The 22,592-nt window shown below is 44.3% G+C and overlaps 2 protein-coding genes, 1 long non-coding RNA gene and 1 pseudogene across 5 annotated transcripts in view; 3 read left to right on the top strand and 1 right to left on the bottom strand.

The window, feature by feature from the left end:
- LOC120814248 (dual specificity calcium/calmodulin-dependent 3',5'-cyclic nucleotide phosphodiesterase 1A-like) overlaps positions 1 to 22,592 on the bottom strand; it is a 609,273-nt pseudogene that overhangs the window by 245,051 nt on the left and 341,630 nt on the right. The gene's annotated exons all lie outside the window — the stretch shown is intronic.
- LOC144390238 (uncharacterized) overlaps positions 1 to 22,592 on the top strand; it is a 93,686-nt gene that overhangs the window by 44,396 nt on the left and 26,698 nt on the right. The window contains exons 8-9 of the mRNA XM_078096684.1: positions 6,124 to 6,297; positions 6,674 to 6,847. Coding sequence (XP_077952810.1) covers positions 6,124 to 6,297; positions 6,674 to 6,847 — 348 coding nt within the window. The remainder of the gene's footprint in view (positions 1 to 6,123; positions 6,298 to 6,673; positions 6,848 to 22,592) is intronic.
- Positions 366 to 6,051, top strand: LOC144390303 (protein NLRC3-like). Of its 2 annotated transcripts, XM_078096793.1 has the most exons (4): positions 366 to 828; positions 917 to 1,030; positions 1,407 to 1,520; positions 4,223 to 6,051. In XM_078096793.1, exons 3-4 carry the CDS (start codon positions 1,496 to 1,498, stop codon positions 6,034 to 6,036), a joined length of 1,839 nt encoding a protein of 612 aa, XP_077952919.1. In that variant the 5' UTR covers positions 366 to 828; positions 917 to 1,030; positions 1,407 to 1,495; the 3' UTR covers positions 6,037 to 6,051. The 2 variants fall into 2 exon arrangements, with proteins under 2 accessions (XP_077952919.1, XP_077952918.1); XM_078096792.1 differs by lacking the exons at positions 366 to 828; positions 917 to 1,030; positions 1,407 to 1,520 and adding an exon at positions 3,607 to 3,849 and having other exon boundaries at positions 3,994 to 6,051.
- Positions 9,167 to 11,802, top strand: LOC144390387 (uncharacterized). The gene is made up of 2 exons (XR_013454423.1): positions 9,167 to 11,494; positions 11,639 to 11,802. It is a non-coding gene; the product is annotated as an uncharacterized LOC144390387 (long non-coding RNA).

Here is a 22,592-nt window from a genome sequence, read left to right on the forward strand (position 1 = left end):
AAATGTTTTTATATAAATACACTTTTATTTATACATTCTACAGAGTGATAAAAAAAAGAGAATTAGTGCAAAAACAAACGTTTAACTATTTAAAAGTGAACTTAACTAACTTTTAATTATTTTAAACTTTTTAATACTTAACAAATTTAAAGTGAAACAACATACAGAAGCTTACAGATTCACACAACACAATTAAATTAAAATGTGTAAAACAAAAAAAAAAAAATCAGCATGCAGAGTTTTGTCCTTCAGCGAAGATTTACATTGAGACCAAGTGGCTCCGCTTTGAGGGGCTGATCCTGTTTCTTCTCTCTGAAATTATCTGCCCTGTTTTGGAGAAGATAGAGATTTTAGTCTTCCAGACTCTACATTCTGCATTAGATAGATCAATGTCATTGACATGTGTCCAGATTTTGCTGCGTTTCCTGTTGACACTCACTTTCTTAACTTTTACGAGTTAACGAGTTTTAGTAGCCTATATAGTGATTTAACATAAATAACGTCCTGATGGACCGCTGCCTCCTGCCAAAGGAAAGCGCTTAGAAGAAACACAACATTTATTGGATGAGAATTTAAAATGACGTCTCTTGACACGTTGTCTCAAGACAACAACACAAAGTGTCCCATGAGAGTTTTAGTGTTGAGGTGAATGAGCTCTGTGTGTTTGTCCTGATGAAGATAATAACGTGTGATCTCTGCCAGCAGGTTGGTGTGAAGGTGTGAAGGTGTGGACTCTGCTATGAATCAGGCTGAGGACCCAGAGGACGGAGTCCCTCCCTCTGAAGCCCCTCTGTGTGGGGAACATGACAGCCAGACCAAAGCTCAGAGGTGAGTGGACCATCTCCAACTGTCCTCCACTCGTCTCCATGTCCCAACGTCTCTCACTCACTGACTCTGCTTCTATGTGTGTGACCAGGATCCATCAGAGACCTGGACCTGGACCTGGACCCAGCTGTGTGTCCATGAAGAGTAACCGGTCTATGAGTCATCCTATAGACATCAAAGATGTTGGTCCCTCTGTTGATGCAAGGTGAGGGTCTCAGGCTGATGATGAGGTGTTTCTACCAGACTCTCTGGTGGAGGTTCTGGGTTTCTTGCTCCAGGGCCCTTCAGCAGTGTCCAGTGAGGGAGGGAGAGCTCCATGGAGGACTTGGTGAGACCTGTTGGGACTAAACCAAACTGAACTGGTGAAGAAAGCAGTGAGCTGAAAGACCGAGCTGTTGATTCTCAGTGGGACCAGCAGGACCAGAAGACCTAAACCAGTACAGGGAGTCATGTGGTCCACATCCAGACCTCACGTCATGGACCTTTACCTTGTTTTGGTCTCTGTGAGGACGGACACCATGTGAGCTGATGCTTCATGATTAGATGATGATGTGATGATGTAATCTCAGTGTTTCTTTCAGTTCACATCAGCAGAGAGGAAAGTCTCCTGAACCCAGATGTTTGTCCATGAAGAGTGATTATTCTATGGGTCGATATATTGACTTCAAAGATGGACGCCGTTCTTATGACACAGAGTAAGTAGGTCCCTATAAAATCTGTTTCATTTTTCTCAAATTCCAGTTTAATTTTTCCCACAAATTCTTTGTTTTTTTTAATTTTTGAGAATTCGGTTTTTAACATTTTACGCAGAGACAGTGAATTAAGAACTGAAATGTAGACAATATATTCAGTTAAAACTGAAAACTTCCATACATAGAACCTTATTTCAGGCAAAAACATGCTGCATGATAAAAACATGGCAATATCTTTTCTTGCGTGTCCAAACAGAACAGTCATTCAAAAAAAAATTCAGGTTTGTTGGTTTAAATTAAACAAAATACATGACTCAACAAAAAATGCCGTTAGTTCTTTGTAAGATCAAACTAAGTAAGAATAGTCCTGTCAATATCTACTAACAAAGGTGCATAACAATTGCAACAGCCCGTGCAGTAAACAATAAAACATTTTGGAAATTCAACTTAACTTTGGTGTAAATATCAAAAACATTGTAAACTTCAATTCCAAGTGCAACTCGGAGCCTTAGCTTGCACAAACTCCTTGCTGATGAGGAAGCGCACCCATCTTCTCTTTCTAGCAGGCAGATCTCATCCATGTCACAATGGAGAATGATTTGCAGAGCTGCCAGGTCTCACCCACCAGCGTGATGACATGGCAGAGGCAGGTTACATGTACGCTGTTGGGCAACACTCCTCTCAGAGCCTCCTGTATTCCTTCAGACAGTGAGCAGCATTATCAGTCACCACGGCCCAGACATCATCACGCTCACATTGTTGTGATTGACAGAGAATAGAATGGCTTTGGAAGTATTCGCATCTGTCCACGAAGACAACATCAATCAGAAAGTTCTGTTGTCCAACGCCTACGATAAAAGATAGAAAATAATAATAACCATGATTAGTATTGTGCGGCAAGGTGGCGTGGTGGTTAGCACTGTCGCCTCACAGGAAGAAGGTCCTGGGTTCGATTCCGCCAAATGGCCTTTCTGTGTGGAGTCTGCATGTTCTCCCCGTGTCTGCGTGGGTTCTCTACGGGTTCTCCGGCTTCCTCCCACAATCCAAAAACATGCTCTGGGATTAATTGGGGACTCTAAATTTCCCGTAGATGTGTGGATGTGAGTGTGAATGGTTGCGTGTCTCTGTGTTGGCCCTGCGATTGGCTGGTGACCAGTGCGACCCCCAGTGGACTGATTAGGAATAGCAGCTACTTTTATAGAAAAGCTATTTGTGTCTTTCTGTAATTCTCACAATAGTAAAGTCATCCAGCGGGCTGCACTGGACCCCCCGGCAGACCAGATTTGGCCCTCGGGCCTTGAGTTAGACACCCATCATCTAACTGGTCTGTGTGTGTTTAAGTGTGAATCATTAACTGTAAACATCCTCAGATGTGAATACAATGTGAGCTAGTTCCTCCACATCAGGATCAGCAGAGGTCACATCTGGAGACAGCTGCAGGTTTCTGGAGACAGATGACTGGGACTGAACATGTGATTAGAATAAACTCAGTGCTCTGTGGACCAGCTGATGTGGTCTCTGGACTCCATGCAGAGGTTTGGACAAAGTATCGTCAGTAGACTGTGAAAAGGTCCAAAGACTAGTTTCAGAAGATCTAAGGAGACTTCTAGAGGCCAGGGGACGGACTAAAGGGGTTTGGAGTAGTTCCATAGGACTTTGGTCCAGATACAGAGGTCTGGAGATGTTGTTTTTATGACCCACAGTAAGAACTAAAACCAGATGAAACTGATGACTAACTGTCACTCAACTAATAAACTGTCCGTCATGATCGACAGTCTTCAGCATCTGGTTTTCATCATGATCAATCATGACAGAAGCCAATATCTTTAACTAATGTTGTATTGGTGTTGATGGTCCAAACACCATGTGAGCTGATGGTTCATGTTCCTCCACAGAGAGGACCAGGAGAGCTCAGAGGTTCCCACAGGTCCGTCTGCCCAGCAGCATCAAACACACCTGGACTCCATCTTCATGGTGTGTACATGTACAACTACTTTAACATCTCTCAGTTCACCATCATCTCCATGCTGCACTTTGTAGACCAGTGGATTGTCCGTCTGTCCAACATGGAACTGATGGTGGCTTCCATGTTCTAGTTGGTGTCATTCATAGAATGTTCTGTTCCAGCTGCTGGAGGAGAACATTCTCACTTTTGTGAAGAACGAGCTGAAGAAACTCCAGAAGGTTGTGAGTTCAGATTACCCAGAATGCTTAGAGAAAGAGGAGGTGCTGGATGAAGAGCAGAGGAGGAGCAGAGAGGCCTTTGAGAAGATCTCAGTGCACTTCCTGAGGAGAATGAAGCAGGAGGAGCTGGCTGAGCGTCTGCAGAGCAGTAAGAGGATTTCTCTACAGACTTACCATGCTGATAAATGAGACATTACATTACAAGTCATTTAGCAGACGCTTTTATCCAAAGCGACTTACATTACACTTTAAACCCATGGCTTTTTCATATTTTTGCCCGGGGAGCAATTAGGGGTTAGGTGTCTTGCTCAAGGACCCTTCGACATGGGGCAGCCTGGACTCGAACCACCAACCTTGTGCTTCCCAGCACACCTTCTCTAACCCCTGCGCCACGACGACGCCAAAGACCTTCACTAATGTCTCCAGAGATGGACAGAATATATTCATAGTCATTCTCTGAAGAAAGGACATGTTTAAATCTATTCTTTGACTCATGGATCTTCTTTGTTGTCTTCATCCAGGACTGCATGCTGCAGTTTGTCAGCGTGAACTTAAATCCAACCTGAAGAAGAAGTTCCAGTGTGTGTTTGAGGGGATCGCTAAAGCAGGAAACACAACCCTTCTGAATGAGATCTTCACAGAGCTCTACATCACAGAGGGAGGGACTGCAGAGGTCAATGAAGAACATGAGGTCAGACAGATTGAAACAGCATCCAGGAAACCAGCCAGACCAGAAACAACTATCAGACAAGAAGACCTCCTCAAAGCCTCAGCTGGAGGAGAGGAACCAATCCGAACAGTGATGACTAAGGGAGTGGCTGGCATTGGGAAAACAGTGCTAACACAGAAGTTCACTCTGGACTGGGCTGAAGACAAAGACCACCAGGACATACAGTTCACATTTCCATTCACCTTCAGAGAGCTAAATCTGCTGAGAGAGAAGAAGTACAGCTTGGTGGGACTTGTTCATCACTTCTTCAGTGAAACCAGAGCAGCAGGGATCTGCAGGTTTGAAGAGTTCCAGGTTGTGTTCATCTTTGACGGTCTGGATGAGTGTCGACTTCCTCTGGACTTCCACAAGAATGAGATCCTGACTGACGTCACAGAGTTGGCCTCAGTGGATGTGCTCCTCACAAACCTCATCAGGGGGAAGCTGCTTCCCTCTGCTCGCCTCTGGATAACCACACGACCTGCAGCAGCCAATCAGATCCCTCCTGAGTGTGTTGGCATGGTGACAGAGGTCAGAGGGTTCACCGACCCCCAGAAGGAGGAGTACTTCAGGAAGAGGTTCAGAGGTGAGGAGCAGGCCAGCAAGATCATCTCTCACATCAAGACCTCACGAAGCCTCCACATCATGTGCCACATCCCAGTCTTCTGCTGGATCACTGCTACAGTTCTGGAGGAGGTGTTGAAGACCAGAGAGGGAGGAGAGCTGCCCAAGTCCCTGACTGAGATGTACATTCACTTCCTGGTGGTTCAGTCCAAAGTGAAGAAGGTCAAGTACGATGGAGGAGCTGAGACGGATCCACACTGGAGTCCAGAGAGCAGGAAGATGATCGAGTCTCTGGGAAAACTGGCCTTTGATCAGCTGCAGAAAGGCAACCTGGTCTTCTATGAATCCGACCTGACAGAGTGTGGCATCGATATCAGAGCAGCCTCAGTGTACTCAGGAGTGTTCACTCAGATCTTTAGAGAAGAGAGAAGACTGTACCAGGACAAGGTCTTCTGCTTCGTCCATCTGAGTGTTCAGGAGTTTCTGGCTGCTTTTCATGTCCATCTGACCTTCTTCAGCTCTGGTGTCAATCTGCTGTCAGAAGAACAACAACAAACAACCTCCCTGTGGTCTAAAGTCTTTGGAGACAAACCTGAACCAATGCGTCTCTACCAGAGTGCTGTGGACAAGGCCTTACAGAGTCCTAATGGACACCTGGACTTGTTCCTCCGCTTCCTCCTGGGTCTTTCCCTGGAGACCAATCAGACTCTCCTACGAGGTCTGCTGACACAGACAGGAAGTTGCTCACAGACCAATCAGAGAACAGTCCAGTACATCAAGAAGAAGATCAGTGAGAATGTGTCTCCAGAGAAAAGCATCAATCTGTTCCACTGTCTGAATGAACTGAATGATATTTCTCTAGTGGAGGAGATCCAACAGTCCCTTAGATCAGGACGTCTCTCCACAAATAAACTGTCTCCTGCTCAGTGGTCAGCTCTGGTCTTCATCTTACTGTCATCAGAAGAAGATCTGGAGGTGTTTGACCTGAAGAAATACTCTGCTTCAGAGGAGGCTCTTCTGAGGCTGCTGCCAGTGGTCAAAGCCTCCAACAAAGTTCTGTAAGTAAAGAGAGAGTTAGATTCATACATCAGAACTTAAATATGCTGCCATCTTTTATACTTACTGCTTCTTCTTCATCCCTCTCTTCAGACTGAGTGGTTGTAACCTCTCAGAGAGAAGCTGTGACGCTCTGTCCTCAGTTCTCAGCTCCCAGTCCTCTAGTCTGAGAGAGCTGGATCTGAGTAACAACCACCTGCAGGATTCAGGAGTGAAGCTGCTTTCTGCTGGATTGAAAAGTCCACACTGTGAACTGGAGACTCTCAGGTCAGATTAAGTTAAAGTCCACTTGGTGTCTTTATTTATATCCATGGTACATTTCTGACCTTCATATGATTATTTCTGCTTGCATGATTTAAATCAAATATGTATTTTCCAACTGTGACTGGAAACCATTTTATAACCAGTCATAAAATGTGTTTATTTTCAATATAATGTAAATATTTGACATTATAGAGTTAGTAGTAATGTTATCAGAGTGTTGATGTACATTAGTGGGTGTTTAGTTGTGACTGGAAACCAGTCAGTAACCATGTTAATGTGACCCCTCTGTACCTGATAGGATCTCAGTACTGCAGTGACCTTCCAGCCCTCACAGCTCCCTCACATCATGTGACATGTGTCTTATTCTGTGTGTCTGCAGGCTGTCAGGCTGTCTAATCACAGAGGAAGGCTGTGCTTCTCTGGCCTCAGCTCTGAGCTCCAACCCCTCCCATCTGAGAGAGCTGGACCTGAGCTACAATCATCCAGGAGACTCAGGAGTGAAGCTGCTGTCTGCTGGTGTGGAGGATCCTCACTGGAGACTGGAGACTCTCAGGTATGAAGAGGCTGCAGCCACAGACCATCAGTCTGGTAGAGGAGGTAGAGCTGGAAACCTTTTCTCTGTCCCACTGTCAGCCTGGTTAATAAGACCCTGACACACCAAGCTGACCTCAAACTACCAGAGACTCATCAAACTGTTTGTGTCCCACATGAGGCCATCAACACAGACAGAAGTAGTGAGGAACAGTAGCCAGGATGAGCCTGAACAGGGAGGAAGGTGATGAAAGCCTTGTTTCTTTGGAGCTTCGTCTTGTCTCCACGTTATAAGAGAGGACAGTGTCTCCTGACACGTTGACGGCATCATGGTGGGTTGATATGAGTCAACGTAGTCACGCTGCAGGTTTGTGGCTCTTAACAACTCAAACAACACTTGGATGTTTAGATGCTGGTCCTCTGCCTCCAGTGTGTGTTTGTCCTTTAGTCCAGACATTATTATTAAGAGACAAACAGTCAGAGAAACAATCTGTTCAAAGCGTCTTGATGGATCATCACAGGAGGAACGTTTGGTGTTTTAAAGGAGTTCAGCTTCACCTGCTTTTGGTGCTTTGCACTGAGAGACGGTTCCATGGATGATAAGAGTGGACTTGTTGAAGCTACAGGTGACAGTCGGCCACAGACGCTCAGTGAAGAACCAACAGCTGATGGTGGACCTGGAATTAGTATCAACTATATCGTAGAAATGAACAGAACATACCAAAAAAACCATCCAGATAAATGTTGCCCTCCGGATGGAGTGAATGTGATTGTGGTTGGATGAGAAGTGTTGGGAGCGGCTAGGGGGTCGTATTAGGTTACTAGCAAATGAGGAACTAACTTATGGACATTAATAGAATAATGAATAATCACTAAGATACTTCTCAGAATGAATAAATAACGGGGCACCACCCTGAGCTAACAGGGACCAATAACCAATACTATAAATCAAGTCTCATAATTGATATTCACTCCTTGAGAGTGAAGATTTTGGAAGGAGTTAAGTTCGAGCACTGGCGATGTATGTCAACGGAGAGGGGGGAGACGAGGGGGGTGCAGGGAAGGAACGGCGGTGCGGTTGCGTAACAACAAGCGGAGTGCCGTTATCACACTAGGGGGCGAGCGAGAGCAGCGGGGCGGAAGTGAGACCGTTAAATCAAACCACGAGGAAGACGGGTTAGACGTTAAACAGTGTAATACGACTACTGGACGCGAGGGGCGAGCGAGAGCGAAATGCCGGAAGTGTTCCACGTATTAAAGCAGGGGGGTCCAAACTTTTTTCACTGAGGGCCACAGACAGAAAAATATGCGAATATGCGTTGAGCCGCTCACTAAAGTTAAGGTATATCACCTCTAGTGTATTAACAGTAATACAAATCAATCAATCAAATGTAGGTCAATTATGCTTGATAATTGAATAAACTTAAAGAAAAAAAACTGCATAAATCACATCTCTCCATTAATGGGTTTTCATTTTTTTTACCAAAAGGGTTGGCAGCTCATCCTCAGATTGCTTCTTCGTCAGGATGGGGACCCCCTTCACAGCCCTGTATAAAGAGGGAAGGCTTTATTTAACCTACTTATGCAAATCATTCATCAGCTAACGTGTTTTAGAAAATGTTATCAACTTTAATTGACTGCATTAATTGGGCTTTTGAACACATGAATACTGTGTAATGTATTTGAACTCGCCTACAATGGGAACAGTGTTGCACTTAACGGGAGCAGTGATGCTGCTCTGGACTGAAGGACGGCTGGCAGGTTACGAGTAAGTTTGCTGGTTGAGATGTGAAGGACATCACAGAGATGGCTGTCGCTCATTTTGGTTCTCAATCTGCTTTTGTTCAGAGTTAACAGAGAAAATGTTTGCTCGCATATGTATGTTGTGCCAAACAGACTGGTCATTCTTTTTGCGTGGCGTCGCATCAGAGGAAACTTGGCCTTTTCCAAGCTCCGGTAGAAGTCGGGTAGGAGAGGAGCTGCATCTCGATGAGTTCTAATTGCAGACTCTCTTCCACTTCTTCTGCATCCAGCAGGAAGGGAGTTGAGAACAGCTTGATTTCTTTCTCAATGACAGAAACATCTTGGAAGCGCTGATTGAATTGTGTCATAAGAGTTGTGATCACAGAAACATATTTCCCCTTTTTAGCAGAGAGGTCGGCCTTTGGATGAGCACGTTTGATTTCGGACAGCGTAGGGAAGTGCGCAAGGTTGAATTTGCGTAGTTGTGTCTCAAAAAGACGAAGCTTCGCACAGAAAGTTGTGGTACAAGCTGGTCTTTGAACTTGTGGTCCATGAATAAATGTCACTGGATAATTTATCCAGTTTATTTAGTTATTTAGTTTATGGACAAGGGGGTCTGGAGAGCTGCAGGGGTCCTGTTATCAGCCCCTGGCATCAGGCCAAGGGGGACCCCTATATGTTTGTGTCCTTCCTTTGTCCTCAGTGAAGAAACACGTGGTGAGGTTCATTAGCAGGGTGGAGGCCCAACAGAAGTATGAACATTTAGCATCCAGACACCCGATTGGTTTTCTCCGCCATGCGCCTGCAGATCAGAGCGACGGCGGGTGTGAAAAGTGGTCGGTGGAAGGATCCTTTGTCAGAAGCCACAAGCGGATCTCAGTTGGTATTTAGCGACATGGACCCTCCTCCTCCTCCTCATGCAGATTCCATGTAACGTTACATGAGGACCTTCATGACCATGAGTTTGTTGTTTTCTACCTTTATAGAGAATCTGCCACAACACAGCGACTTGCAAGTAGCGCAGCGCCTTAAATAAAGTCACGTGTGTCTTTATGCGGCTTTAGAAATGAACACAAAGGGATTCTGTATTTGCTCATAAAGTCTGAAAAACGGCTTATTTGGCCGATGGTTTGATAAGCGACCGAAGCCAGTTCAGTGTTTCCATCATTATAACAGGGGTGCCCCCCCATGAAGTAGTACAACGGGGAGACACTGCAGTCCACCTGATCAATGGGACAACGTGGACGTCCTCCGACTCGCCTCATTCAGCCTCACTGGAAAATGGCTTCTGCTTTCATGTGTTACAGTTGTGTGATAAAGTGTTTGCTGCCTTCCTGATTCCTCATTTCTTTCATGTTCAGGCATGAAAATCCCTCACCTTTTTTTGGGGGGGGGTATGGCAGCAAATCACTGTCAATATTCCAGAGCGCAAATCAGGTTGATGCGTAAATCAAACATCCGCGAGCAAATAAATAAATAAATAAATAAATAAATATCTCTCGTGAGACGGACTTTTGAACGTGAACTTCGTTGCTCGCGAGGAGAATCTCTGCTCGCGCTCGAAGGAGTTTTCTTCGCGCTCGCTGTTGTTCTTTCTGACAGTAAGGGGGCGGAGCCAGTCACCATGGTCTCTACACCTGATTGGTTACAAACCCTGTCTTTGGATTGGCTGGAGTGATGCATTCACACAACTATAGAAGCCCATTTCCGCACTGAAGAAAGGGGATAGAAAGTCTAAATTATGAGATAAAACGTTGTGAAAACACAAACGCCACCTTTATGTAACCGTAGTGGAGCGTAGATGACAACCAGCTACAAGCATCATTTACCATCATTACCGGCACATTAAGACCGATGCGTCCAGCTGAAGACATTCAGTCACTTGAATATCCAGAAGAATATGGAAGAGATTCCACTGACAAGTGCTACAGGCGGAATATGTGGGGGGACGGTTACAGGCCAGTGGCTTTCTATTCAGAATGTTGGTCCCTGGGACAAAACCAGCTGAAAACCCCTAGAGGGGAAACATCCTTCTCACCTTTTTCACCCGTGACCCGTTTTCATGTCTGCATGTCACACTTAAATGTTTCAGATCATCAAACTAATGTAAATATTAGACACAGATAACGCAAGTAAACACAAAATGCAGTTTGTATCATTAAGGGGAGAAAAGAATCCAAACCTAAATGGCCCTGTGTGAAAAAGTGATGAAAACATAAATGAAGTGAGGTTCATCACATCTTTGGAAAGCCCAGTTCCATTTCTCCAGCCACAGCCGTTCTCAATCTAGAAATCACTTAAATAGGAGCTGCCTGACAAAGTGAAGTAGACCACAAGATCCTCACAAGCGAGACATCAGGCTGCGATCCAAAGACATTCAGGAACAAATGAGGAACAAAGTCATTGAGATCCATCAGTGTGGAAAAGGTGACAAAGCCATTTGTAAAGTTTTGGGACTCCAGCGAACCACAGGGAGAGACATTGTCCACAAATGGGGACAACATGGAAACATGCACATTGTGTGAATACTGAATGGTCTGTATCTGCTTTATCTTTATGAACCAGTTTAATGTGAATGTTCCTTTGCACACGTCCCATGAAGCTTGATCTGTAGCATGACGTCATTTCTCCCGTTTGAATTCACATCTGGTGAAAGTACAGTGACAGGTCCATTTCTTATTTGTTATCCATTCATCTTCTTCATGAATATATTCCAGCACCTCGTCGCTGTGTGACGCCTGACTGACAGTCTGTGGTCGTCTGTAAGTAGTGGTAGAAGAAGAAGAGGTGCTCCATGTGGACATGAAGGACAAAGCTGTGTGTGAGAGTGATGTAATGTCCATGTCTCCATGCTGCTCTGACCCCCCTCCTCCTTTCAGGGTGGAGCCTGATGGAGTTCGATGGTTCAGACCAGCTGTGAGGAAGTGTAAGTGTGCTTTGATTCATGAAGATTCAACCATCTTCACACTGTGACATCACTCATTCACCTCTGTGATGTCATCATCAACGTGTCAGTAGATGAACACATGATTAATAACTGCAGCTGTATTGTGTCTTGTTCTCTCATCAGATTCCTGTGAACTCACAATCGACACAAACACAGTAAACAAACAACTCAAACTGTCTGACAACAACAGGAAGGTGACACGTGTGGAGGAGGATCAGTCACATCCTGATCATCCAGACAGATTTGACTACTGGCCTCAGCTGCTGTGTAGAACTGGTCTGACTGGTCGCTGTTACTGGGAGGTCGAGTGGAGAGGAAGAGTAAATGTATCAGTGAGTTACAGAGGAATCAGGAGGAAAGGAGGCAGTTATGACTGTTTGTTTGGAGACAATGATCAGTCCTGGAGTCTGAGATGCTCTGATGGAGGTTACTATGTCCTTCACAAGAAAACGGTAACAGACACCACCTCCTCCTCCTCCTCCTCCTCTGGTAGAGTAGCAGTGTATGTGGACTGTCCTGCTGGCTCTCTGTCCTTCTACAGAGTCTCCTCTGACACACTGATCCACCTCCACACCTTCAGCACCACATTCACTGAACCTCTTTATCCTGGGTTCTGGTTCTGGTTCAGGTCTGGTTCCTCAGTGTCTCTGTGTCCTCTTCAGGAGGGAGAGTCTCCTCCTGGTGGAGAACCTTCCTCTCTGCTCACCTCATAGTTCAGTCTGTACAGCTGATGGTGGTTCATGTGGGTGTAGATGCAGGTGGAGCAGGTGAGGGGTACCTGAGCTGGTCTGGACTCTGGGGGGTCCACAGCTCTCTGGGACTCAGATGGAAGTGTGAAAGAGCTCAGCTTAATGCTGCTGTGCTCCTTCAATCAATAGATGATCATTTAGATATTGGCTCCTAATTAGGCTTTAATCTTCATCTTTATGTGTTCAAGAAGACATTTTATAAGACGCTCTTTCATCTGTCCCCCCATATGAGACAAATGTGTCCTTATGTGTGTGTGCGCTTCATCAGCAATAATAAAAACAAGGTGAAGAAGGAAAATATGAACGTGTAATTCTTTTTGAGCCCATTTTAACTTCAAATCTTTCTAAATCTGTTGAGTGAAATCAAATAAATCTAATTTCACATAATCAGGTTTGTTTTGAACAAGAAGCTTTTTAATGGTTCAGCAAACCTCTCAAGGAAATATTGAATATGCGTTACTTGTGTTTTTATTCCCTATAATGTCATTTACAACATTTACTCCATGTGTTACTTTAACAGAAATAGAATTGTTTGGCTCTAATGTTAATAAATGACTTTTATTGGAAACAACTGTACATGTTTAAACAGGCCATCAAATGTGGAGTATTGAAAGTGTGTGTTGGACAGAAATATATATATAAATAAAAGTGATCAAATCTGCTGGGTGTAAAATATACATACAGCAACATGAATTAGCAATTTTGGTGCCTTAGAACGTTGTGTCAATGCAATGAGCTTCATGGCCTCTTAACCTCTTGTGAGTGCTTATGAGTGACTACAGCTGGTGACTCTGAGGCATTTAAATAGAGCTCATTGGATACAAACGCCCACAAACGCTACAATGGGAAAGTCAAAGGAGCTCAGCATGGATCTGACAAAGCAAATCATTGACTTGAACAAGTCTGGAAAGTGACTTGGAGCCATTTCAAAGCAGCTGCAGGTCCCAAGAGCAACAGTGCAAACAGTAGTTTGTGAGTATAAAGTGCACGACGCTGTTTTGTCACCATCAGGTAGAAAACACAAGCTATCACCTGCTGCTGAGAGAACATTGGTCAGGAGGGGGAAGAGTCAACAGAGAACCACCAAAATGCAGATCTGCCAAGAAGTAGAAGCTGCTGGAACACAGTGTCCATGTCCACAGTCGTGTTTGGCATCTCCATGGACGGAGAGGCTGCCGTGCAGGAAGGAAGCTCTTGCTCCAAAAGCGCCACCTTAAGGCTCGACTGAAGTTTGCTGCTGATCACGTGGACCAAGATGAGACCTTCTGGAGGAAAGTTCTGTGGTCAGACGAAACCAAAAAATGAATGAACTAACGCAGATCAGCTGTTCTGGAAGCGGATACTCAGAGTAAGTCAACTCGGAGTTCAGGGATAGACTCAGAGTTTGTTGAACCTCCTTTCTGGAATACCCCCCATGTCTACTGCAAGCACGGTGGTGGTTGTATTATGCTGCCTGTGGATCTGGTGCTGGTGGATGTGAACAATGCTGAAGAAACAAGTCCATGTCAGAGAGCCATCACATTTAACTGAACAGCACCAATTCTGTTGTCCAGAGGAGAGGTCAAAGATTCAACGAGAAGCTTGTGGACGGCCACCAAAAGCGCCTAATAGAAGTGAAAATGGCCAAAGGACATGTGACCAAATATTATCACTGCTGTATGTATATTTATGACCCAGCTGATTCTGTCATGTTCTCTGTTAACCCATAATTAAGTCCTAAAATAACCAAACCTCATGAATGTTGTTGTGACAGAGTGATTGGAACAGATTATTCTATCAGAGGAAAATCAGACTTGTAGGAATAAGGGGAAACTCAAGGAGAGCCATGACATCATGTTCTTTACAAGTGTATGTAAACGTTTGACCACAGCTGTAGTGGGTAGATATGTGTGTTTAGCTCTACAGGCTTCATGCTGTCCTTATATCCACATGTGAGGCCGTTGATGAGCGTAGCTGATTTCCTGTCACGCCACCTCATCACTGGCTCTGTCACAGGCACTTTGCTGGAGGCCCACTGGCACAGTTCTTGTTATCATCTCCTATTCTACATTCTCTCTCTACATCATAAATCACATCAAAGTTCTTAAATACAATTAGCAGAGCCAGCTGTTTCCTGACACATTGTGTACAACTACAGGATCTTTACAGTAAACTGATGGAGATCAGATGTAAACATTTGATTATCATATAACCACAAAATACTCAATGTTACCATTGTAATGAGTTATTTAGACAAGATGATTTCAGACAATATCAGGAGAGAAGATTCAGCAGTGACACAAAATGAGAATATTACTGAATAGGAAAAACAATAGGAAAGCCTACTATATACAGAATAATATGTACAGTATTATACGTTAATTTCATCAACGTACATTTAGATAATAAAACCAAAAACACATAAGGAAATGATGTGAGAAGTCATTTAAGAGTATCAGGTCCCCAAAAGGGAAAAAAGGAGAGGGACGTCAGCAGAACAAAGTGGATGATGCAGAAACAGTTAAGGATACGTGTTTGAAATGAAGGAGACCCGTTGGATTGAGGACTTTATACCATGGGCTCATTTCCGGCGACGCAGAGAGATGCGCTGCAGTCTCCTAGCTTTCCCCCTGGCATCAATTTTTGTTTGTATTCTTGTCATTAAGTTTCATTTTTCTATTCTGTACATTTTGTCTCTTTCGATCCAGTTCTGCATACTTAATGCTGTAGACTCATTGAGGACAACATTTACCCGGAAGAGGATCCTTGTGGCCAACTCGAAATCCGCCGCTACTGAACAAATCGTGTTCAATCTAATCAATAGTAATTTAACAATTCCCATGGTAATTATGTTTTGGGTGATAACTTGCGCCCCCAGAGGCTCAACGTGTTCCCGAGCGTCTTGAGAAGACCCCCAGATTGAGGCCATGTGGGTGGACCCAAAGCAGGTAAGCTATCCGCTGACGTTCCATCCTTCTTTCAGATGTGGACCAGTTGGGTCGGTTTGCCGGGTCCTGGAGGAATAGTTTGTGCACCCCATGCCTCGTGAAGTGTGACACCAGGAGTTGAGGACTTGTACAACCGATCTGTTAAAACCAGTTTTTGTGTCGCAACATGATGTCCTTTGGGATTTTGATCAATGGGTTCCTGGTGGTGACTTGCGGTTCTGGTAGAGGTGGACCAATGCATCCTGCATCCAGTTTGGGTTTCTCACGTGGGCCGAGACAATGTCCAACAACGGAAACAGTGATGTGGGACCCAAGAGCCGGTCAAAGCTCCTTCTGGTGTTCCTGGTCGCCCATGCTGAAAAGCGGCTGTAAGTTTTAATGAAGCGGATCAAAGTGTTGTCCTGCTCCCCTGGGAGAGCGCGGGTTCAACGGCGGAGATATCCCATAAACCTCCTTTCTAACTTTTCTAAGAAGGGATCGTGGGTCGCCCCTCTCTCCTCAGGCCTTGAATAAGATCTGTGTGGCCGAGCCTCAGTCCTGCGCCCGTGAGCAGATCCGTTCAAACCTCAATAATTGGGACTTCAGAATGAAGTCGTGAGGGTGATGGTTACCGGTGCGATATAGCAATAAGTGTGAATCTGTTGGTTTAAAAAACAAAAAACACTTTCATTTAAAAGGGAGACAATGAGAAGTTGAGGCCCTTGAAGTGAAAAAGTCCAAAAAGCTCCCATTAGTTGGTGACGGCTGTAAGTTTAATGACCGGGTGGTGTGAATTGAAGGTCTGGAGGAAGAAGTCAAACTCCTTTCCTGAGTGAGGCCAGACCCAGACTTCATCCAAATAGCTGTAGTAATGACTGGGACGTTTGGCGCACAAAGGGAGAATGGATTCTTCCCAAGTGGCCATGTAAATATCTGCATAGGCTGGGGCAAATTTCTTGCCATGGCTGCTCCACTAATCTGTAGGTACTGTTGGCCATTAATGTCAAAGTCATTTCCGGTTAGGCTAAGCTTGTCATGACTGGTTCCCCACAACTGGTTCTGGGGAACAAACTCTGTGTCCTTGAAAGGTCGCGTCATTCTGTCAGGATGGCGGGAAAGGCAGGACTCAAACGCAGAGTTTCACAAAACAAAGAGACAATAATGGTCAAAAATCCCAAAAGCAAAAAAGGGCCAAAAACGGCGACAGGAACCAGGGAAACTCGGACATGGACTTCCGGACATTCAACAATGACGCGACAAGTGACACACATGGCTTAAATACACTCGGGAGGTGCAGGTGATTGGACACAGGTGGAAACAATCAGACAATCACATGGCTGCTTCAGCACTTCAGACTACATGTACAATCATCCTGTTGTTGTAATGTTTCCTCGCTGAGTGGATTCGGACTGTCGACATGTTTTCAGCCACAGTTCATCTCCTCCCCTCCCTACACGCCTTCCTCCTAAGTCATTGTCTCACATGAACAACCACTGACTGCCTGCTACTGGAGGACAAGTCCACCAGAAGGTGCTGAGCGTCTTCTACTACCTCATTACTAATTCACATGTACAAAGACTAAACCTTATTCTAATGAATGTATACAATCAACTATTGTTAGCAGGCGGTGAGCTGCGAGCGGCAGCGCTGGTTTATCTGATGTTACACCCAGAGTACTCGTCTGCTTATTTTACCTCTGAAAACAAACTAGGTCCAGACTTTGTCTCCTTCTTATTGGTCACTAGTGCAGAGCCATGTGGAGTACTGCATAAATCAAAAGGCCGCTCATTGATTCAAAGCGGTCACCTGTCTAAAGAACTCCTCCAGAAGGGATGTGGTCCAGCGATGATGGAGGTCCCAGCGTTTGGCAGGGTGGCTGATGTCAGCAGTGTGCAGTAGCAGGGACGAGGCCTTTGCTTTGTCGGTCCTGCAAGTCCAGTCCAGTTAGTGGACGCGGCGCGTGAAGGGTTGTAAAGCAGAAACAATCATGGTTTGATAGTTTCAGCATTGTGAAGGACTGGAGTGACTGGCAGCATGAGGCGGGACGGACCCAGACGTGAAACACTCACGCCTCATGTTGCTGCAGGTGGCTTTTCATCCCGTTGATCTGCTGGAAGTGGCAGGACATGTCTGTGGCCAACACCATCTCCACCACCAGAGCCCGAAGCTCTCTGAAAGAGGGCAGGCAGTAAAACATTCATGCTCCCTACAGAAGGAATCTGAGATGAAGCTTGGGGAAAGTTTAATCAGAGGAGACTGAGATGCTTTCATCCTGTTGCTGTCACTTCTATATTTCTGCAGCAATGCAGTGCCAGATCGATGCAACTCTGCCCCAAACTACTCAACTTGTCCCTAAAATGAGTCATTTGATTCTGCTTGACTGTAAAATAAGGTGACGTGTTTCTCCCTGGTATCATCAGCTGTAGCTCCCTCTAAGCACCAGTAGGAGGCAGTATTTTAGAAGCAATGACTTGCACTGTAATCTGGGGGTTGTATTGTACAGTGAATTATTATTTGAAGTCATTGAATGGAAACAGCGGTAAAAAAGGACGTCCCTTCAGCTGCAGCGCTCTTCTCTTACCTCCACTCGTCTTTGGAGAGATTAGACAGAATGTTCATGTCATCACTGTGCTGTAGAAGGAGATATGCAGCACTGACGTGGTAGTTCTCCAACAGCTCGGTCATTGTACAACATGTTTTTTAACAGTATGGGAGAGGAAGAGTGGGTGGCATGGAGAAGACGGAAATGGGTCTTCGGCGTGCTTGGTGTGCAGCAGCAGAGGTGCAAGAGAGCGAAGCCGGTGCTGCGCCTCGTAGAAAGAAGAGGACCTTGTCCCACTGAATGCACATCATGTCAGGATAGGATCAAACATCATTAGTGATGAATGGCGTGCTTATCGTTGCCTGCATGCACTTGGCTACAATCATATGACTGAATCATGCAAGGTGGCCTGTAGATGCCCAAACAGGTGCCCACACACAGCACATAGAAAGAGGCGTAGCATTAAGGAGCAAGTGTGGAGGCAAAGAGGTAATCAAAGCGAATGCTTTGTGTCTGACCATCTTTGTCTTATAGAGGGACTCAATGGCTAAGCAGGAACACAGAGACGGTCCTCTTGGTAGGACACTACATGATGTAGCTAACAGGTACAGGGTGTAGGCTACAATGGAGGCTAAATAGTGGGAGTGGATCACAGTTTCATTTCCATTGCTGCCCCTGAAAAGGTTTGCTGAGTTTAGAGATCAGAATACAGGAAAGCACATGGTGATTTTACTGGGAAACATCTAGATGCCGTCCATGACTTGATGTTGTGCTGATAGACCGTGTTTTAAAAAAAAGTTAAACCGTTAAATGTTCAGAGGAATTAAATAATGATAATCTACCTCAGTTTTATCATGCACTTTAAGGTCATTTCAATGTTTTTGCCTCGATTTTTACAGATCCTGAAAGTGTTTTTATTTTTTACATTTTTAGTCCACAGCAATAAATAAAACCATTTAGGCCGTCACAGTTGAAACACTTGTACCATGTTTTTTTTCTTCCCATTATATCAGCCTCGACCACATTTTAGATGTGGAGGATGTGAAAATTATTAACCAGTAATTAACACGTAATGAAATATTTATCGGCCTTAATGAGGCTTGTTCTCGCTTTAGATTCGGTAGCTGTAAAAATAATAGTTAACTGTTAACAAGTGCATTGTTAACTTATAATAGATGAGCAATAAAGTTTATTTTAATATCAATAAGCAAACAAAATAGGATTAATAAAAGGCATGGCAAAGATGCTTATAAATGTGTTATAGCCTGCTATTAATTGTATTATAATGCCATTATTAACACTTATACAGGCTTATAAATGTTAATAAGCATCTTGTAAGGACTTACAAGGGCCTTATTACCTATTAATTAACGGTCATTACAAGGACCTTAATATACAGCGTTACCGTTCTAGGTAAAGACTTCTGTGGAGCTCAATTAGAAACAGTCATCACTGAGTAGTAAGTACATGTAGAACACATGGCACTCATTTAGAAGTGTGCTCCCAATAATATGGGTGAGCTTCAAAGTTCATCCATGACCAGGGTCCATGATAATGTGACATGACTTCCTCCAGGGTCTCGTGGGCGGCAAAACAGAGCTGTAGGGTCAGCATGTCCACTGAGGACGGGAGGAACGTTGTGTGACTCATTCCAGTGAGTCATAGATCATTATCGAAAGCTTGATTGGACTTTTATTCGTGATTCAATTTGTCTTCAGCACTGTCCTTTGCATTTTACAATGACTCTTTATAAAGACGTGCTGGTGGTAAACACACTGAACCTGTCTACAGCCTTTCTTGTCCTCTTTACCACTACTTGCACTAAAGCACATACGTTTGCTACGAGATGAAGATAACAGTAAAAATGCAGTGCAAACATGAAAAGACGTCTGATGGGTCTTAATTATGGGACATATTTGTTATCTTTTGTTTTTAATAATGCATAATAATATAGAGGATATCATCCTAAATATTGGTCTTCAGGGGAAAGTTGTATATGAATGGATTTATTCTATTTATGTGATCTTTTTGTCGACGTGTAATATGACATCAATAGCCCCAATGACCCAACTTCACAGAGCAATGATGAGGCGGCCATTGGGGCGACCACCACAGAAAGTGAAGGTAGATTTGTGAGCATGTTGACGAGAGCACAGAGGTGAGACAACCAGGGCCAGCAGCACAAACTACTCCACCTCAGGGACATGTGGCTGCTCCTGAGAGAGTCCACCTAGTTCCCAGTGAGGAGAGAGGCTTCCCAGGTGTGTTACATCATTTAAACATGCAACAATGTACTGCAACACACACGTGGCTCTCTACATTCATCGTCAATTCATCCAGTGTTCATTTCAACAACTTCAAAACTTTTTATAGATTGGAAAGTTCTTTCAAATCCCAGTAATGCAGCAAAGACCTTCAAAGAGGACATTTTAAGGCAGCGTGCAACTGGAAAGTCTTTATATCTGACCATGGATGTGGGAGACACGCAGAGGACGGGGAAAGGGCGTTGCTTTCTATTTATAAGGTGGCCAATGTTGAGTGGGCGCGGCCCTTGACATGCACACTCAAGGGTGAATTTGGTTACAGACACAACTAAAGATAGAAAGTATCATATATGAATTTAACGGATACTGTGTATTTTCATTTTTCAGGAATCCAGCAATTGGTGATGGCGTGACTCGACGTTTCTTTGCAACCATCATGTCCAAACTTCAATATGGTTTTGAGATCAATTTTGGCAGGTGAAGATTCTATTTGACCGATGGGTGGTTGTCAGCTATCAGGCTGATAACTGATCTGTCTACTTACCCCGAACATTAAATTAGTTTGAATATAGATGTTCTTTACATTCTGCCCTTTTCGATGCTCATTTTCTCTTCTCATTTAAGTACCAGGAGGAGCTCTTCTTTCTGAGGGTGAACAAGATCCTCTGATTCCTCCACCTCGCGGTGCCTTTTGGAGAGTGACTTCTTTGTTGCTGCTGGCTGAATGATTGCTCATTCATTCCTCCATGATGGGCCGGGCCTTGGAGGACTCAGCCCAGCTGTTCTGCATGTGCTCTTTGGTGGAAGCCCAGAAGAAGTCATGATGAACATATCAAGGACTGTGCTGACCTCGATATCCGCAAGACAGTCAAAGTGGTAATGTACATTTTTACAGAAAGATTGGAATGATACCGATTTGGGGCAAGTAATACCTGATGTCAGATATATAACACTAAAATCACACTGTTTACTCATTTAAACCAGCGTGCTGAAGCAATATTTAAAGCACGTAATTATAGTGACTGATAATTAAGTAAAATGTGTTTTTTGAGGATGTGACGAGAAATGAGATTATTTTACATGTGGTTTAAGATCTCAGGCTGTTGTCAGCCGTGTAATTGAAGGTTATTGACAAGTTGTTCTATCGCAATTTATTCTATAGATTCTGAATATAATGCAAATCTTGAGAAATGAGACAATCTATTCTAATGGTCCTTATTAGCTGGAGGGTACAGAAGAATTGTCATCTGAAGGAAAGAACAATACTAATGAGTTGTCACTGTCTTGGGATTTGCCTCAAGTCACATGTGAGAACAGAAGATGCTGCTGGACAAGCTGATGCTCCACGCAGTGAGTATTCTCATCTGTACTTTAACAGATCATTTCAACCAGACAGACAAATGAGCGTTGAAGTTCACACTCACAATGTTCACATTGTGTCTTTTTTGTGCTTCACACAGATGTTGGTGAGTTGATTGTTTCGCGCTAGTTAAGTAGTTAAAGATTAGTAAGGCGGCTTTCCTTTTCGTAATGCAAATGCTTTGCAGGAACTTGGAAGAAGCTCAAGACGGGTTAAACAGTTACGAAGGGGCTTAAAAGAGACGCTGATCTGGCCTTTGCTACCTGAGAGGAAAGACACAATTCCCCTCCTCTTTCCAAGAGCATGTGATGTACAGCGCACACCACAGGTCAGTGACCCCGTGAACTCACACTAGTGACTTTCTCAGAAATGACATGCGTTTTCTACTCTCATGCAGACTTTGGTTAAAGTGAAGTTACTTACAATAAACAGGAACCTTTTGGGATCTGAAACGCGTTGCAGGGAAATAATCACATTCTGCTTTTGATCACTGGTTTCCTCCCTTTAAGTTAAACCTACATCACTGCATAAGCAAGTACTGCTCAGACATGGTTGTCCTGAAGTCTTTGCAAGTTGTGTTACATAGAAATGAACTGACAGTAATTGCTGCCTAAAAGGAAGGAAACCAATTAAAGTGTTACCGTGTAAAAACCTCCACTGTTACATTACAGGTCATTTAGCAGATGCTTTTATCCAAAGCCACTTACAATAAGTGCGTTTCAACCATAAGGACACAAACCCAGAAGAACAAAGTGCAATTTCATCAAATAAGCCGCTTTACAACTTGCTGTAGATAAGAACCATTATAAGTACAATGTAAGTGCTACAGTTAGTTAGTGTGTTAGTGGAGGTAGAGTCTGAAGAGGTGTGTCTTTAGTCTGAAGATGTGAAGGCTCTCTGTGGTCCTGATGTCTTCAGAGACCTCCTTCCACCATTTAGGAGCAGGACAGCAAAGAGTGGAGATCTAGTCGAGTGTTTTGCTCTCAGTGAGGAGGAACAAGCAGTTTATCACATGCAGAGCGGAGAGTGCGGGTCGGGATGTCGGGTTGGACCAGGTCCTGGATGTAAGCTGGACTCCATCCATTCACAGCACGGTACGTGAGCACTATGTTTAGAACTGGATGGGCCACTGGTACCAGTGAAGAGAGCGGAGGAGTGGAGGAGTGAGGGAGAACTTAGGAAGGTTAAAGAGCAGTGGAGCTGCTGCATTGTGGATGAGCTGCAGAGGTGGAATGGTGGTAGCAGGAGACCTGCAG

This window comes from Gasterosteus aculeatus, chromosome 21 (assembly GCF_964276395.1).
Source record: "Gasterosteus aculeatus chromosome 21, fGasAcu3.hap1.1, whole genome shotgun sequence".
Lineage (NCBI taxonomy): Eukaryota > Metazoa > Chordata > Actinopteri > Perciformes > Gasterosteidae > Gasterosteus > Gasterosteus aculeatus.